General features: G+C 48.8%; 1 protein-coding gene across 1 annotated transcript in view; it reads right to left on the bottom strand.

The window, feature by feature from the left end:
* Positions 1-5,227: 5,227 nt before the first annotated feature.
* The window catches only part of LOC144773828 (interphotoreceptor matrix proteoglycan 2-like), an 815,142-nt gene continuing 802,223 nt past the window's right edge, over positions 5,228-18,146 (bottom strand). The window contains exons 17-18 of the mRNA XM_078658923.1: positions 11,990-11,998; positions 5,228-5,438 (exon numbers count right to left, since the gene is read on the bottom strand). Of these exons, the coding sequence (XP_078515049.1) occupies positions 5,228-5,438; positions 11,990-11,998 (220 nt within the window). The remainder of the gene's footprint in view (positions 5,439-11,989; positions 11,999-18,146) is intronic.

Below are 18,146 nucleotides of genomic sequence, written 5' to 3'. Positions count from 1 at the left end.
TGGCTGGGGGCAGGGGCGTAACAAACGCCCCCGCAGCCCCCGCAGTGCGGGGGGCCTCACTCCCTTCATTAAATAAAGGGGGCCCCGGGCCCCCTCAGCTCTTCTGAGGGCTGTGAGAGAGGCTTGCGCTGAAGCAAGCCTCTCTCAGTCCAGTCTCATCTGAAGCAGGTGCAGCCTGCTCTGAGCCCCTCGCCCCCTCTCTCTGACTAAAGAGAAACAAAGTATCAACATACATTGTTTCTCTTCAGTCAGAGCGGAAAGAGGATGGGGTGGGGGCCCCAGAGAGCAGGAGGCAGCACCGAGCACTGCTCAGGGCCCTGACAAGGGAGGGAGTGGTGGCCCCCAGAGAGAGCATTCCCACAGATCAAGATTTCAGCGACTGTGGGGCAAGGCATAGCCAGCGACTGTGGATAAAAGCCATCTCCAAGAATTTGGGGTAAATACTCCAAGGATGTCTGTGGGTTTTAAGTCCCAAAAATTGTAAATCTCTGCAGGTATTTTACAAAAACTCTTCCGCCAATTCCAACAAGCAGGCCAAAAAAAACTGGAATTTCTTATTCTTCCATTTTGAGGGGGCATGGCCGGGCAGATTGGGTTGAAATGCCCCTTTCTGGCAGGGCCAAGGCTGATTTCTGTACGACTAATCCTTGAGTGTTATGGCACAGATGGAGCTAAAAACGACGGAATAGAATTCAACATGAGTTATTACCTGTGTTTTTAGTGAGTCAGAAGACCATACATTAACTACATCTCTCATCAGCCAAACATATGCTACTCAAATACAAATACTTTTATATAAAAATATAGATATTCAACATGTGTGGAATGTACAGAATGTGCCAAAATTAAAACCCTTCTGCACAGATAGTGTGAATGAAAGGCTTAAAGTGTCATCCCTTCAATAAACAGGATACACATTAAACAAATCTCACACATCGCCTGCTATAAGTTAATGTACTCATGTTAAATGTAAACTATTTTCCTCTTTATACTTTGTGTCACACAGTGCCTTAAATGAAGTCTCTTGTGTTCAGGCTTGGCCATAGCTTACTATTTCTCCATTAATATGTTTTTCACAAAAAAACTCAACTCTGAAAATGTTTATAGCCACAACCTTTCTAATGATAAAACAATTCCTCCATAATTACAATAATTCTGAACTTCTCTACCCTTCCAAACGGTAAGAGCTTTCCAACTCTTCCTTCTTGAAAAATAAGTCTGGTCATTAACTAGCCACAGACAGGGGAGTAACAAACGCCCCCGCGGTGGGGGGTGGGAGGGGCCCACTCTCTTTGGTAAATGAAGAGTGCAAGGCGGAGGGGAGAAGGGTGCAAGGCAGAGGGGAGAAGGGTGCAAGGCGGAGAGGAGAAGGGTGCAAGGCGGAGGCGAGAAGGGTGCAAGGCGGAGAGGAGCAGGGTGCAAGGCGGAGAGGAGAAGGGTGCAAGGCGGAGGGGAGAAGGGTGCAAGGCAGAGGGGAGAAGGGTGCAAGGCAGAGGGAAGAAGGGTGCAAGGCAGAGGGAAGAAGGGTGCAAGGCGGAGAGGAGAAGGGTGCAAGGGGGAGTGGAGAATGGGGCAAGGCAGAGGGGAGAATGGTGCAAGGTAGAAAAGGGTGCAAGGCGGAGGTGGAGTAGGGTGGAAGGCAGAGGGGAGAAGGGTGCAAGGCAGAGGGGAGAAGGGTGCAAGGCAGAGGGTAGAAAGGTGCAAGGTAGAGAAGCGTGCAAGGTAGAGAAGGGTGCAAGGCGGAGGAGGAGAAGGGTGCAAGGCGGAGGGGGAGAAGAGTGCAAGGCGGAGGGGGAGAAGGGTGCAAGGCAGAGGGGAGAAGGGGGCAAGGCAGAGGGGAGAAAGGGGCAAGGCAGAGTGGAGAAGGGTGCAAGGCAGAGGGGAGAATGGTGCAATGTAGAAAAGGGTGCAAGGGGGAGGGAGAGAAGGGTGCAAGGGGGAGGGCGAGAAGGGTGCAAGGCAGAGGGGAGAAGAGTGCAAGGGGGATGGTGATGAAGTTAAGAATGTGCCCCCCCCCCCGGAAACATTTCTGCGGACGCCCATGGCAACGCACACTCCTTTGTGAGAGAGAGTGGAGTGAGAGAGATAGTGGAGCGAGAGAGAGTGGCGTGAGAGAGAGTGGAGTGAGAGAGAGTGGAGAGAGAGAGAGTGGAGAGAGAGAGAGTGGAGAGAGAGAGAGTGGAGAGATAGAGAGTGGAGAGACAGTGGAGGGAGAGAGAGAGAGAGAGTATATAGAGAGTAGAGAGAGAGAGTGGAGAGAGAGAGAGTGGAGAGAGGGAGAGTGGAGAGTGGAGAGCGAGAGTGGAGAGCGAGAGTAGAGAGAGTTGAGAGTGGAGAGAGTGGAGAGAGAGTAGAGAGAGAGAGAGTGAAGAGAGAGAGAGTGAGTGGAGAGAGAGAGTGGAGAGAGAGTGGAGGGAGAAAGGAGAGAGAGTAGAGAGAGAGAGTAGAGAGAGTAGAGAGAGAGAGTAGAGAGAGTAGTGAGAGAGAGTAGAGAGAGTAGAGAGAGAGAGTAGAGAGAGAGTGGAGAGAGAGCGAGTGGATAGAGAGAGTGAAGAGAGAGTGGAGGGACAGTGGAGAGAGACAGTGGAGAGAGACAGTGGAGAGAGACAGTGGAGAGAGAGAGAGTGGAGAGAGAGAGTGGAGAGAGAGTGGAGAGAGAGTGGAGAGAGAGAGAGAGTAGAGAGAGAGAGTGGAGAGAGAATGTAGAGAGAGGGAGTGGAGAGAGAGAGAGTGGAGATAGAGAGAGTGGAGAGAGTGGAGTGAGGGAGTGGAGAGAGGGAGAGTGGAGAGAGGGAGTGGAGAGAGGGAGAGTAGAGAGAGGGAGAGTGGAGAGAGAGAGAGAGTGGAGAGAGAGAGAGTGGAGAGAGAGAGAGTGGAGAGATAGAGAGTGGAGAGACAGTGGAGGGAGAGAGAGAGAGAGAGTAGATAGAGAGTAGAGAGAGAGAGAGAGTGGAGAGAGAGAGAGTGGAGAGAGGGAGAGTGGAGAGCAAGAGTGGAGAGCGAGAGTAGAGAGAGTTGAGAGTGGAGAGAGTGGAGAGAGAGTAGAGAGAGAGAGAGTGAAGAGAGAGAGAGTGAGTGGAGAGAGAGAGTGGAGAGAGAGTGGAGGGAGAAAGGAGAGAGAGTAGAGAGAGAGAGAGTAGAAAGAGTAGAGAGAGTAGAGAGAGTAGTGAGAGAGAGTAGAGAGAGTGGAGAGAGAGAGAGTGGAGAGAGAGAGAGTGGAGAGAGAGGGAGTGGAGAGAGGGAGAGTGGAGGGAGGGAGAGTGGAGAGAGGGAGAGTGGAGGGAGGGAGAGTGGAGAGAGGGAGAGTGGAGAGAGGGAGAGTGGAGAGAGGGAGAGTGGAGAGAGGGAGAGTGGAGAGAGGAAGAGTGGAGAGAGAGAGTGGAGAGAGAGAGAGTGGAGAGAGTGAGAGACAGTGGAGAGAGAGACAGTGGAGAGAGAGACAGTGGAGAGAGTGGAGAGAGAGTGGAGAGAGAGTGGAGAGAGAGAGAGTGGAGAGAGAGAGTAGAGAGAGTGGAGAGAGTAGAGTCAGTAGAGAGAGTGGAGAGAGTAGAGAGAGTGGAGACAGTGGAGAGAGAGACAGTGGAGAGAGAGTGGAGAGAGAGAGAGAGTGGAGAGAGAGAGAGTTTGTAAAGAGAGTGAGAGACAGTGGAGAGGGAGACAGTGGAGAGAGAGACAGTGGAGGGAGAGACAGTGGAGAGAGGGAGAGTGGAGAGAGAGAGTGGAGAGAGAGAGTGGAGAAAGAGAGAGTGGAGAGAAAGAGAGCGTGGAGAGAGAGTGAGAGTGGAGAGAGAGAGAGAGTGGAGAGAGAGAGAGCGGAGAGAGAGAGCGGAGAGAGAGAGAGCGGAGAGAGAGAGAGCGGAGAGAGAGAGAGTGGAGAGAGAGAGAGAGTGGAGAGAGAGGGAGTAGAGAGAGTGGAGAGAGAGTAGAGGGAGACAGTGGAGAGAGAGTGGAGAGAGAGAGAGTGGAGAGAGTGAGAGAGTGGAGAGACAGTGGAGGGAGAGACAGTGGAGGGAGAGACAGTGGAGATAGAGTGGAAAGAGTTGAGAGAGAAAACGGAGAGAGAGAGATAGAGTGGAGAGAGAGTAGACACTGACTGACTCAGAGACTGAATACTGACTGACGGAGAGACTGACTGGCTGAGAAACTGACAGAGAGAGAGAGACTGACTGACTGACTGACAGACTGACAGAAAGAGAGAGATAGAGAGACTGACTGACTGACTGACAGACTGACTGACTGAGAGAGACTGAATGACAGAGAGAGAGACACTGACTGACTGAGAGAGAGAGACTGACTGACTGAGAGAGAGAGAGACTGACTGACTGAGATAGAGAGACTGACTCACTGAGAGAGAGAGAGACTGTGATGGAATTGGGGTCAAAGTGTGTATGAAGCTATGCAATGCCTCTTACGATTGTTATTGTCTACTAATAAAAATGTATTATCAAAATGTGCTCTTTGTAGTGACATCTGCTTTTGAAATACTGCATTGTCGCTTTGTCTAATGTTTTAAAACGGAAACGAGAAGGAGCAGTGGATGCACTTTTATCAAAACTGAATGATGAGTGGGCCCGATGTTGTATATCATGACAGGAGTCTGAATCAGTAAACCCTCCTAAAATTGGGCAAACTTCCCCGGCGTACTGATGGCAGGGACCCTGTAATGAATGGACCACCACCTATGATAGCCTGCTGGCAGACTACGCCCAATCTTTGACTCCACCATCCAGTGTTACTTATAACGGCTGGCTTGGTGACAGAGGCGTAACAATAGCCCCGCATCCCCTGCAGTATGGCGGGTCGATGACCTGAGAGCTCTAGACTGGCACGGAGAATGGGGGGGCCCCCTCCATGAAGTTTGCAGGGGGGCCCCCTCAAGTTTCGTTACGCCACTGGCTGGGGGGGAAGGTAAAGTGCAGATTCTTTGTGCCAAATAGAATAAAGTGCAGGCTCTCTGTGCAGAAATCGCAGATAGAGGAATTTCCAGTGTGATTAAAACCCTGGATCATCGGTTGCAATGTTATTAGAGAGCTCGAGGCAGGGACCTGGCGACCACAAGGACAGTCATTTTTTTTTTTTTTGCACTATGACACATGTGCTTAAACCTTCCTTAAACTGAACCCTTATAATTTCATTTCTCTGACCCCTTCTAGGGGAAGTTATGACTCTGTCAATGACATACGAAGTCCTTCAAAATGAAATATTGCATTTTTACTGAGAAGGGTTTTCAACTTACGTCCTTAGTAAGTTCGCTGTTTTCATATATGTGCCTGATCTCTTCGCTGCTGAAGTCGGTTGATATCTCTGGACTGGTTGAACTGTTGGAGGTTACTTGGGGGTATCTTCTATAGTAGTGGCTGTATCCAGTAGTGTCACTCTCGTACATGGGGTTGTATTTAACTGCATTTTCTACTGAGGACAAGCTGTCACTTGGTCTTCTAAAAGAATGAAAGAATGCATATTTGTTAGAAACTGGATTTCTGGTGGTCTGACATATGCACCTGGACCAGGAAGGAAACACCACTCTAGTCAGGGTAAGCTAGATACACACTAAAAGAAAACCTGTTCTCACCCTCTTGTAGCTTGACTCAGAGCAGTCAGGCTTATTTAATGAGGCAATGGGTAAAGTATTTATGCAACAAACACACACAGTACCACAATCAATACACCAAAAAAGCCCCACACAGTTTTAGCTCAATGGATTATATTCTGAACAAAACAATACCAAAATTACAACAATCCAATGTACAGAAGTTAAAATATTGAATTTCAAAAGAATAAGTCAAAAATGGCACTTGAAAGCAAATAGCGCTTTAGGGGTTACTTGAGGTCGTGCTGGACTCTGGCAAAGTCAAAGTTCGGGCTGACCACAATGGAGTGCCAGCCTGCTACAATACCCAAGCAAGCCCCGGTCAACAAATTATCTTTCCTGGTGCAACAGTAAGGTGTGTCATGGGATGCATCGATGCGGGTCCTGCAAGTCAAGGATGTGCCGATTTTCTCCATGCGCTGATGGCAATGCATCAGTTCCGTAGAAGGGTGGTGGAGTCAAGAGGCGTTGAGCGATGCACCAGATTTTACCACACAGTCAAGGGGATGTGCTGATCTTTCTAATCTGTAGCAGCGTCCATACACTCGATCTCAGGAAGCAAAGTGATGGTTCCGATGCGATATGCCAATTCTACTCGAGCAACCGGGCCGATGCGCAGGTTCTGCTACATGCAGACAGGATCTGCATTGAAGTCCATGTTGCAAGTATCTGGGCCACTTCCAGTGAGCCAGGCACAGGAGCAGGGGTAGAGACTTTGATATCCCTTGGTCTCAAACAACAGAAGGCAAGCCAACAAGCCCTTGGAGCACACTTGGAGTGAAGGCAGAATTAAGCTCTCCTTCAGCAAAGTCAGAGAGCAGCAGGCAGCAGGTCAAGAAGCAGAAAAAGAGGCCTTCTTGATCAGCAGTCCAATAAAGATGATGAGAAACTTTACAGTAAAAGTAAAAAACAAAGATAGGTTTCATGCTTCCAGGAATGATGTCTCACTAAGGGAAAATAGTATTTTAGTCTGGCCCGATCAAACAGAGTTAGGTGTCTATCTTGAGCCTAATGTGTTCCCACAGATTCAGGGGCAGACAGTGGATCTAGATGTTAGAAAATGTATGACTTTTTTATAGAGGAGTGTTTAGCAGCAATCTGGATTGTCTCAAAACATATGCGCAGAGGATTTAGTAAAAGAATTAGCTACTCCAGTGTCAACAAAAATAACAAAATTGCCGATTAGTTTGCAAGGAGCGGTTAAGGTGGAAATATAGAAATAGTGCAGTTTGGAGGTGCTTGAACCTGAAAAGCCGCAGAATGGTCGGCACTGATTGTAGTGGCCAAGAAAGCTGATGGGAGTATTCACTTGATTAACTTGTGTGTTGAACTAAGGCATTGAACACAGAAGATATGGTGAATACGTTTTCATTGTTAAACAATTCTGAGATGCTGGCAGTTCTTACAGGGAGTATTTTTTTTATACACTTTGTTATAGATGGCCCCATATATCCCCAAACATTTTGCTTCTTACTCATATTTTTTCATGACCTACTGTTGTTGGTTTTAGGACTCTGGGCACTTCACCACTGCTATTTAGTGTAAAAGTGCATATGCTGTCTGTGAAATTTGTATTATGGATTGGTGTTTCCATGATTAGTATATTTGAATTACTAGTCAGTCCCTAGTAGTGTGCACTGTGTGTGCAGAGGGCCTGTAAATCGAATGCTGCTAGTGGGCCTGCATCACTGATTGTGCCATCCACACAAGTAGCCCTGTAAAGGTAACTCAACCCTGCCACTGCAATGTCTGTGTTTAGTACAGTACTGCCATGTCGACTTGGCAGGTGCACCAACTTGCCATGCCCGAACCTTTCCTTTTCTAACATGTGAGTCACCCCTAAGCAAGGTCCAAGGTACCCCTGTGGGCAGTGTGCAGTGTATGTGAAAGGTAGGACATGCCCTGATGTCCTGATAGTGAAATACTGCCAATTCCGTTTTTCACTTTTGAAAGGCTATCTGGCCCATAGGAGAGCATGAGCGTTAATTTATAACATCTTATAAATATAACTTCCTATTGGGACCAGATAGCAAAATAATGTTTAGTATGCCTGAACCCAGAATCTAAAGATGGATCTTTTAGGGAAGGTGATTTTTACATTCTGTGTTTGAAAATACCACTTTTAGAAAGTAGGTATTTTCTTGCTTAGTCATCCTGTGTCCTCTGCTAGGATGTCTATTGACTGTCTAGCTTTGGAATGACAGGGGCTGGGGATGCGCAGTGGCTCCATAGAATCTGTATGAGTCAGGGCTCGGCTGAATAGACCTGGGCTGCATATAAATTAGTGGGAGGAGATTTACTTGCACCCGAATGGGCCTGATCTGCTGCAGACAATGCTGTCTCCACCTCCTACTGGGAAGTTAGGCCAGAGAGGACCAAACTGGTTTGGACTAAGCACAGACACTCTTTGCTTGAGAGTACAAAGGGATATGGAGTATACATTTTGAGGCCCGGACCCCAGAACTTTAGAACTCTTTTGGAATGAAGAAGACTGCCAAGAAATAGAGCTGGAGAAGCTGTGAGGAAAAAAATACAATTTTGCTGTGGGCTTTGCTGTGTTGGCCTGCAGTGGCTGCTTCTGTCTTCGCCATTGAAAAGACTGGGCTCAACTACTTTATTGAGTTTCTCCAAGGGCTTAAGGTAGCGCTTGCCCCCTGTTCAAGAAGTCTCAGGAACAGCAAAGACTACAAGTTCTTCTGCCATCAGCACTGGGGACTGTGTGTCTTGTGCTGCAACAGAAGAAAAAGCAACCTGACGCCGTCTACGACGCTGCTGCCAACTCTGTGTCCTGAGGGCACTGCAGGGGGCACCGCCACACACCTCAACCCTGGTCTCCCCAACGACGCCACCAAGCAGCTGCTTGCACTGCGACCTGTGGGCACTGCACTTTGCACCGCCTCACCTCACGATGCCACCTTGGTATCCCCAACGACACTCCATACCATCATCAATGCCGCTGATTGCACCATGGTTCGAGGGTACCGCTTGTAAGTTACACGACACACCATCCTAACCTCACACCGCAGCCATGGCCGACGCCATTGACTCCTGTTCGTCAGCCGAGGACAGCGATTCAGCAACGATAATGCTTGTACCGTGGCATGCCAGCACTGCGGCGAGAACCGCATCACTTCGCACCACAGCCCTGGTCTAACCGACTCCGCTGGATGACCATCACCGAGCCTCTGCCTGTACTGCGACCTGAGGGCACTGCACGCCACACCGCTGCACTACGCACCGGAGCTCCGACACCTGCCAACACCGGCGCTCCTGACTTCAACATCGAGGAGTTTGATCTGCAACGCGTGTGATTTCAAGGACCCGACGACTCCTGCACTGACCTCCGGAACCGACACCTGCAGACGCCGGCCCTTCGGGGCTCATCGAGAGGTCGCCGACGCCTTACATTTCTAAAGGTACTGTATTAGGGGTCTTCCCAACACGGTAGCTGGCACACAACATCGCGGACAGACAGAACTGTTTGGATTTGTTGTTCACGACGGAAGTATCGACTTCAAGGAACTATAATTCAAGTCTATTTTGATTACTGAAGATTTCTGAGTACTGTATGGTGGATTTATATCATTTTTGGTCTTGTTTTGGGCATATCAAAATATTGGATATTCTTCTAAACTGGTGAGGTGCTCTTTTGTAGTGTCTTCACTGTATTACTGTTGGTTATGTGGAAATGCATTACACACTGACTGCTCGGGCCAAGCTACCGGGGGGGGGCAGGGGTAGTTTTTGGAGTGTATCTCCCTTATACTGACTAGAATGAAGGATCCCTACTTGGACAAAGGTGCAAACCCTTGCCAACTAGAGACCCCCATTTCTAACACACTTGATTTAAAAATGGCATACCATCAAGTTTGGTTACATGAAGAATCACAAAATCTGACTTCCTTCATAACACCTATGGGAGTGTTTAAGTTTAAACACATGCCATTTGATCTAGTGGCAGCAGCCTATGTATTCAGAATGTTATGTCAACATTACTAGCGGATACTCAAGAGGTGTTTTCCTATCAAGATGATGTTTTGATTTATGGAAGTTCGAAGATTCAGCTAAATAAAAGAGAGAGCAGTTCTGACAAAATTCAAGGTGTTTTATTTGACAGTGAAAAGTGAGAAATGCAAGTTTAAAGGTGAAGAAATTGATTATTTGGGTCATAAAATAGATAGGGAAGGAGTTCACCCAAAGAAGGAATGGTGTAAACTACTAGTAGCTCCAAAGAATAAAGAGGAATTGCTGACATTCTTCAGGAATTATTACATTTTATAGTAAATTCATTGCAAATCTGACTAGTAGAACTTACCACATAAGATTGCTGTTAGAAAACAAAGGTTGTTATCTATGGGACAGAGTGTGCAATGATACATTTGAGAGTGTTTATAAATAGTTGGTTAATGGCCTGAATTTCAAAGCATTTTTTCATGGTAGAGATGGGATTGCAACGGACGCGAGTTCAAAAGGTCTGGAGGCTGAACTGCTTTAAGTGAATGGGTTGGAAGAGAAAACATAGCTTTTGCCTCTAGAGCTGTGCGACAAGATCAGGGCAATTACTCTATAATTGAAAAGGAAGCCAAGGCTGTTAATTGGGCTCTTGATAAGTTAAAAAATGTCATTTGGGGCAACCCTTTCAGAGTGAGACTGAACTACAAACCATTAAAAGAAGTTTACACTAAAAACGACTTGGATACAATATTTAGCAGGATTAGGAGATGGGTGACTGGTTTTCAGGAATTCACTTTTGAGGTGGAATACACGCCTGTTGTAAGGAATAATACTTCAGATTGTCTTTCAAGATTGGTTGATGTGGAAGAAGTTGAGTTGTATTCTGACGAAATTAATGACTGGCCAAGAGATAATGTTTGAGTGACTATGGAAGGAATAATTAAAGAATGTGTTCAGAAAAAAGAGTTGAACTGTGATGTCATCTTGAGTAAAGTAAGGAAGGTGCTGGTGGAAGGAAAGTGGGATAGACATAAAGATTGGGAACAGGTAAGACCATATTGGATAGTCAAAGAGGACCTGGAGGAAGTTGATTGATGCATATTCAGGTACAAAATTGATCCCACCAGGAAAGTTGCAGTCAATACTGGTTGATTTGGCTCATGATGGTTATTTGGTGTTTTAAAAACTAAAGGAAAATTAAGATTGGACTTCTGGTGGCGGGGTTTGGATATTTTAGTAGAACTATAAGAGAGGGTATGCCATGATGAATCAGTGGCAAGATTCTCAAACACAGGAAATCTCTTTTGTTTTGCTGCCCACTCCCTGAAGGTTTGTGGACAGGAGTTGCTTTGGACATAGTAGGGCTTTTGAGGGGTAAGGTGAATACTCCGTATGTTCTGGTCTTAGTTGATTTGTTCTCCAGATGGTCAGAGATAAAGTTTGTTCCTGATGTTAGTGCCAACGCCATTGTCAGATTCTTAATGGATGTCTTTAATGGAGAAGTGTTACCCAAGACACTACTTTCTGACAATGGGATATAGTTCTGTTCAAACTATATGGGAGAGTTTCTTGAGAATAATGGGATTGACCATCATTTTGGTGCACTCAATCACTGTAAAAGTAATGGGACAGTTGAGAAAATTAATAGAACCTTGAAAAATGGCATTGAGGTGGCAAAAAGAATGGACTGTGTTGGAAGGAGAAAGTTATGAAGCGTTTGGCGATTGATAGGTTAATGCAGATTTGATGCAGGGACAGCACCAAAGGTTACAGAGGAATCCATAATTTTCCCCTGTAGTATAACAGCAGAGTGTTCAGTTTTAGACAAATTAGGAGGGTCAGGTTAAAACATAGAGCTGGGATTTTTGTATTAAAAATAATTTATTCTACTGTATCAAGATCAATTAATATGAAAGGGGGTCAATCAGTAAGCTGTTTTTTATGATTAGTAGAGCAGTTACAATGTATTACAGGATGTTACAAGAGAGGTCGCAATTCAGAATAAGAAGATCCTAGTGAAAGCTGTTATCTATAAGTCGCTAAAGTGCATACATTACACATTATCAAAACAAATTATTCACATTATTCACACATATATACTTTATAGTATGATAAGGGGCGCTAGGTGGCGCTTGACCTATATGGCCGCCATTAAGTAGAGCTCTCGCCAGGCCGGGAGTAAATAGGCACTTAATCCTCATCCTGCCTTAACTGAAATCGCCCTAACCCGCATCGAAACTTGGCGGAATACCTTCGGCAGCCCTGGGGTGAACACCGGCTCGTCAGCTGCTACGATCGTCCTGAAATCGGCTGGCGAAGACCCTGGGGCCGGTCAGACGCGCAGTACTGGAGCGCAAGGGCGGATCGCACGTCTACGAGAGGCCGGGGCTGCACAGGCCGGCTGTGTGCGGCGCCCTGCACGCAGCGGCCCCTTGATATCCGGACGCACTACCCCTGGACCCGGCGGCCGCTGCGGAGGGCCTGGAGGAGAGGCCACCGATACCACCTGCTGCAGAGGGTGGTGAGCAATAGGCGAAGCGGCAGAATAACGGTGCGGCCCTTGGCGGAGGAGCGCCGCGGCCGCCATTTTGTGGACGGCAGCCGTATCGGCCAGGCAATTGCTGAGCGCTGCCCGCTCACAAACTAAAGGAGAAGCAGACATGCACAGGAGGGGGTGACTGAACTTGGGAAGAACACGTAGCGCTACATCTGACGGTGGCGAGCTTGGAGAAGCCTTGCAGTCCCCTCTGCCCCCCCCTGCACCACACAGTTGAATTTTAACGGTCAGCCCACAAGGGGAGAGATATCTGCAGCGCTGCTGGGGAAGGACAATCTGCCCTGGATACTGGTGGTGGGGCGCATAGAGAGTGAGCAGCTGTGACACTTGCCCCCCTGGCCCTGATACTCCTGAACCGCCGACTGTTGCCGGTGCCGCGCACCATTACTGTCTGGGTCCGCCTTGGTGAGGCGCCCAGAGACGAGCCGGGATGGGCAAACCGAAGCAGAGACAGTCTAAACTTCCATTTGACACACGCAGAATGCCAGGGACGACCTCCAGCACCCAGAGCACAACCGGCTCCCCTGAACCACGGGATGACAGCTGGAAGGCCCTTCTGGTCAGTATGCAGCAAAGCCTCACGTGTATAGATTCAAAAATAGACTCCATGACCCTCCGCTTGGAAAACGTGGTGGCGAAGCTCGATGGGCATGAGGAACGTATTAAGGGAGCAGAGCAGAGAGTGTCGGATTTGGAGGACGGGGCAGCGACTAGCAGACGACACATGGCACAAATGGACAAACTCCTAAATGTCATTGCTGAACGCAATGAGGATTTGGAATCCCGCTCCCGACGAAATAATGTACGCGTGCTGGGCCGGGCCGAAACCACCAATACAGGGCGAATGGAGGACTACATGGAACGGTTGCTGATTGAAGTATTTGGCCACGACGCCTTCTCGGCACATCTTGTTATTGAGCGCGCGCACCGCTCCTTGGCACCAAAGCCCCCTCCGGGTGCCACGCCGCGCCCGGTCATTATGAAATTCCTAAATTACAGAGACAGGGACACGCTTCTTCGCCTGGCAAGGGAAAAGGGAGAAGTGCGACATGAGAATACCACTTTATCGTTTTACCCTGATTTCACCCAAATGGTGCAGGAAGCTCGTCGAAAGTTCCAAGCAGTGAAAAAACAACATCAAACCCGCAGCATCCAGTACGCGATGCTTTACCCTGCGAGACTACGTATCCATCACAGAGGCCGACAACATATCTTTTCAAGGCCCCAGCAGGCGGAGGACTTCCTGAAACAAGACAGGCGATCAGCATCTCGTGAGACAGCTAGGAGGAGGAGATCGCGTTCTAACTCGCCTTTATCTGAACCCTCTTGAGGATTGCCACCTGAAGATGCTGGGACTGCGGGCCTGAGAGCCCTATGGCTGAACATCGGGAGGGTGAAGTATGACACTAATACTGCTTGAAGCACGATATGACTCTTGGCCGCCCACCCCCGTCCCGTCAAAGCGACTCCTGAGACCCAGGTGGTTGTAGATGGGTGAAATAGGGAGGTGTGACGGTACTGGCGGGAGTTCCTAGCAGCCCCCACTGAGGGCAATACCCCTTGTTTGGCAAACACCACTGGGTTTTATTTAGTTACGGTTCATTGGTTCCTTTGGGTGCATGTTGACATCTGGGGACAGGTTTTCGATTGGGGGGGGGATATCATTCTCTGGCAGGTTGGGGCAGCCGGTGTGGGAGGACAGGGGAGGGCGGGGAGTTCAGTTTAAGGTGGGATGTTCAGTTAGTGGAGGGGAATGGCCGGGTTGGGAACCAAAAGGGATGTGTGAGTCGAGTGGTTGAATGTTGCGTGTGGAAGAGTGTCTTCAGCGGGAGATCAACTGTTTTCTTTTTCTGTAAATGCAGGATAGGCAGGTAGATACTACTCCAGGCGTTAGCGTGATGTTGTGGAATCTGAGAGGGCTTAATGACCCCCGAAAACGGAGGCAAGTACTAGGATACTTGGATAGACACCATGTTAATATTGCTTTCCTGCAGGAAACGCACCTGGCACGAGGATCCACCCCTAAATTTGCATCCAGATGGGCCTCGCATGGTTGTTTTGCATCATACTCCTCCTACGCACGGGGGGTGGCTATCTTGATTAAACATGGGCTGTATTTTGTGGAAAGGGGGAGAGACGAAGATCCAGATGGCAGGTACTGCTTGTTGTGGGGTTCCCTACAGACGCATGACATTGCTTTTGTGAACTACTATGGGCCTAATGTGGATGACCCTCACTACCTGCAACTGTTACATGGCAAGGTGAGAACGCTGGGGTGTAGATATCTCATATGGGGAGGGGATTTCAATACCGTAGTGGATCCGGCATGGGACAGGACACAGGCCACACCGGCACATTATACCATCTCTCAGCGCGCCTTGCAGAACATAGTCAAAGGGGAGGGATTAATTGATGCATGGCGCTTCTTACACCAGTCACACCAAGAGTGCACACACCACTCCTCTGTTCATAACACCTGGGCTCGGCTGGATTATGTGTTTTTGGCGAAGGGAATGACGAACTGGGTCCGAGGGGCGACGCATATGGCTAGGACTTTTTCAGATCATTCCCCTGTGCACTTCTCCCTGCAAATACCTGTAGATACTGCTCCCTATCTTGGCTGGCGGCTGAATCCCTCACATCTGCAGGACGCTGCTTTTCGGTCTGAACTGGAGCAGGAGATAGTCGACTTCTTCCCTAGGAATACTGGCTCAGTTGCAAGTCTTACAACTGTTTGGGAGGCCTTCAAAGTGACTGTCAGAGGTTGGTGCATTGCTAAGGAGGGGCATACTGAAGGCATTGCGGGGTACCCTACACACTTTGGAGATTGAGCTGAAAGCATTGGAGCGAGAGGCTAGGAGCGCTGCAGATCCCTCCCCCATACAAGCGCGTATTAGGGAGAAACTGTTGGAATACACTGAGGAAGCTGAGCGAGAATGTAAATTTCGAGGGAAGCCAGGTTCTGCGAGGAGATATGGGGAAAGGGATAGACCGGGCCGGTCATTGGCTGGGGCTGTGCGACCTCCGCGCTTTCAAAACTATGTTACGGAACTTCAAGATGACCAAGGTGGAACGAGTAGATTGCTGCCGGAACAATTGGAAATACTGACCGAGTATTATAAAACGCTTTACACCTCACAACGCAGTGCTACGGTGTCACTAGAGAGCTACTTTGAGGACGTGGCTCTTGCGTGGCTAGGCCCAGGGCAGTAAAAATTCTTGCCGGCCGATCTTGAGGTAGACGAAATTAAGGACGCCATAATGCGCATGGCCTCTGACAGATGCCCAGGATCGGATGGGATCCCCATCGATTTTTACAAATCCTATGTCCACATCCTAGCCCCCATCCTTAAGGCAGTATTTTATGAAGCGCTGGAAGAGGGCGTACTCCCAGACACTATGCGAGAAGTGCACATACTGTCCCTGCTTAAGCCTGGTAAGACCCCCAATCAATGCGACTCTTATAGGCCCCTATCTTTGCTGAACAGTGACACGAAAATATTAGCCAAAGTCCTTGCCACCAGATTGAATCTACTACTTGAAAAATTAGTCTTGTCTGATCAGGCGGGCTTTGTACCTAATCGGGCCACCTCGCACAATTTGCGCACACTGCTTGCGATCATCCAAGACATCAACCCTAAATGCGCGGCGGTAGCCGTCTTTCTAGACGCTACCAAAGCGTTTGACTCCCTGGAATGGGATTACATGTTTGGGACTCTGGCCTACATGGGGATGCCAGGACCGTTTCTTAGGTGGATCAAGCTCCTGTATGAAGCGCCATTGGCTAGAGTGCTGCTAAATGGGGCGCGCTCTGACCCCTTTCGGATAAACAGGGGGACGAGACAGGGATGCCCCTTGTCGCCCGTCTTATTTGCTATTGCAGTCGAGCCCTTAGCGGCTAAACTGCGTCAGCATCATAATCATAGAGGTCTCAACTACCCTACCCGCCATGTGCTCGTCTCCCTTTATGCAGACGATATCACCCTCTACGTGTGCAACCCAGGGGAAAATCTCAACCCTGTGCTGCGTGAAATCACGAAATTTGGAGCATTTGCGGGTGTACAAATGAACTGGGGTAAATCGGCTGTGTTCCCGCTGACTGACCGCACGATCTCCCAGCCCCTGGACTTCCCCCTACAGTGGGAAGAATCTGACTTTCGCTACCTGGGGATCTATATTTCCAGAGATAAAGACACGCTTATGAGGTCCAACTATGGCAGGGTAATTTCCAAGGTAACGGATAACATCACCTCCTGGCTTAAGCTCCCATTGTCAATGGCAGGGCGCATATCGCTCATCAAAATGGTGATAGTGCCTAAATTCTTATACCTGTTTACGAACATTCCTTACTACCCCGGGGCGCATTTCTTTGCCACTCTTAAGACACAACTTGTGCGGCTAATCTGGGGAGGGAAGCAGGCACGCCTGAAGCTGGACACTATGATGCTGCCATATAGGTTTGGCGGGTTTGACGTGCCGGATTTCGAACAATACTACCACAGCGCGCAGGCGCATTTCGCGGCCTATTGGTTTTACCCCCCCCCCTACATGCCTCATTTGGCTGTGGAAGACGGCCACATGACGCCTGTCCCCCCGGCGGGGTATGTATTTGCCCCTTATAAGCCCGGTAATCGTGACCCCACTACGGTGGACTGCACTGTGAAGGCAATTCACTGGTTGGCGAAGGCCGAGGGCATCACACGTCTATATTCCCCCAAATTGCCACTACAAGCGTGTCCGCTATTGAAGGTCACCGCTGAGAAAATATGTCAAAATATGCTTGTTCGCCTTGGCTATCACACGTGTGGAGACCTGTTCCTTGATGGGAAATTCCGCACTCGAGATCAATTTTTCGGTGAAGAACCACCTGCATTCATGGATCTGTTCCTCTATACGAGGCTGAAACAGTGTGTGAAGGACGTTTGTCCTGACTTCCCGGCGGAACCGGAGATATTTCAATCTCTGCATTTGATGCTACAGGGTGAGACGTTAAAACACGCTATATCTATCTTATATACTAGATGCAGGTCGACTCCTCCCCAGGAACCGACCAGGGCTCGTGCGGCCTGGGACAAAGATCTGACTGTTCCCCTCACGGATGAGCAGTGGGAGATTGCATGCACACAGAGAGAACGCATTTCCGGCAGTACCAGACTCAGGATACTTCATTTTAAGTTTCTGCACAGACTATATCACACGCCGGAGTGCCTACATAGGCTGGGACTGCGGCAGATGACAAATGCCATCTGTGCCGCCAGGGCCCGGCGGACTTCTTACATCTTGCTTGGAGCTGCCCTAGAGTGGCGGAGTATTGGGAAGAAGCCCGAGCAGCGCTAGCCGACATGCTGGGAATCACCATTGCAACGTCGCCACTGACCACTCTCCTGGGCCTGACCACACACATTCCCACTCCGCACAGGAAGTTACTATCGCTGGGTCTGCTACTGGCGAAGCGACAGGTGGCGTGCCGCTGGGGGAGAGGCAGGGCGCCCCAGTTTAAAGGGTGGATAAGGGACATTGTACTGTGGAAGGAGAATTTACATGCATATGCGGAACTGATGCCCCTACACTCCAGGCCTAGGGACATTTGGGGCCCATTCTTGGCATACCTCAGGACGCATCAAGGGGAGGATGAAGAGGAAGCTGATGAGAGGGGGGCAGACGTGTAAGCTCCTATTTATCACAAATGTGCTGACGCCTATTTGAACTGCATGCTTTGAACTTTTACTTACTATGTCTACCTTGAAACTCCTGTACTGGCTGAGTCATTTCCACTTCCTGCTGTTGACAACTCTGATAACTGTAACTCTTGTATCTTAATTGTAATATCATGACTGACTCACGTATCCACTGTGCCTATAACTTGACTTAGAACTTGCGTTATGGGGATTTGAAGTAAGATGCTCACCCGTAGTCATGGCTTCCTTCCTAAAGTGAGGGTGGGGGGGGGTGTTTATAGTTCTTTGTGATGTATGAGAGAAATGGTAACACCTACATGATGTGCTTGTAACATGTAATACTGAAATATAATGATAAATAAAGTTT

The sequence above is a fragment of the Lissotriton helveticus genome, chromosome 8, assembly GCF_964261635.1.
Source record: "Lissotriton helveticus chromosome 8, aLisHel1.1, whole genome shotgun sequence".
NCBI classification, from domain to species: domain Eukaryota; kingdom Metazoa; phylum Chordata; class Amphibia; order Caudata; family Salamandridae; genus Lissotriton; species Lissotriton helveticus.
The sequence above is the reverse complement of the archived record's forward strand: the minus strand, read 5'-3'. Positions and strand labels throughout refer to the sequence as shown.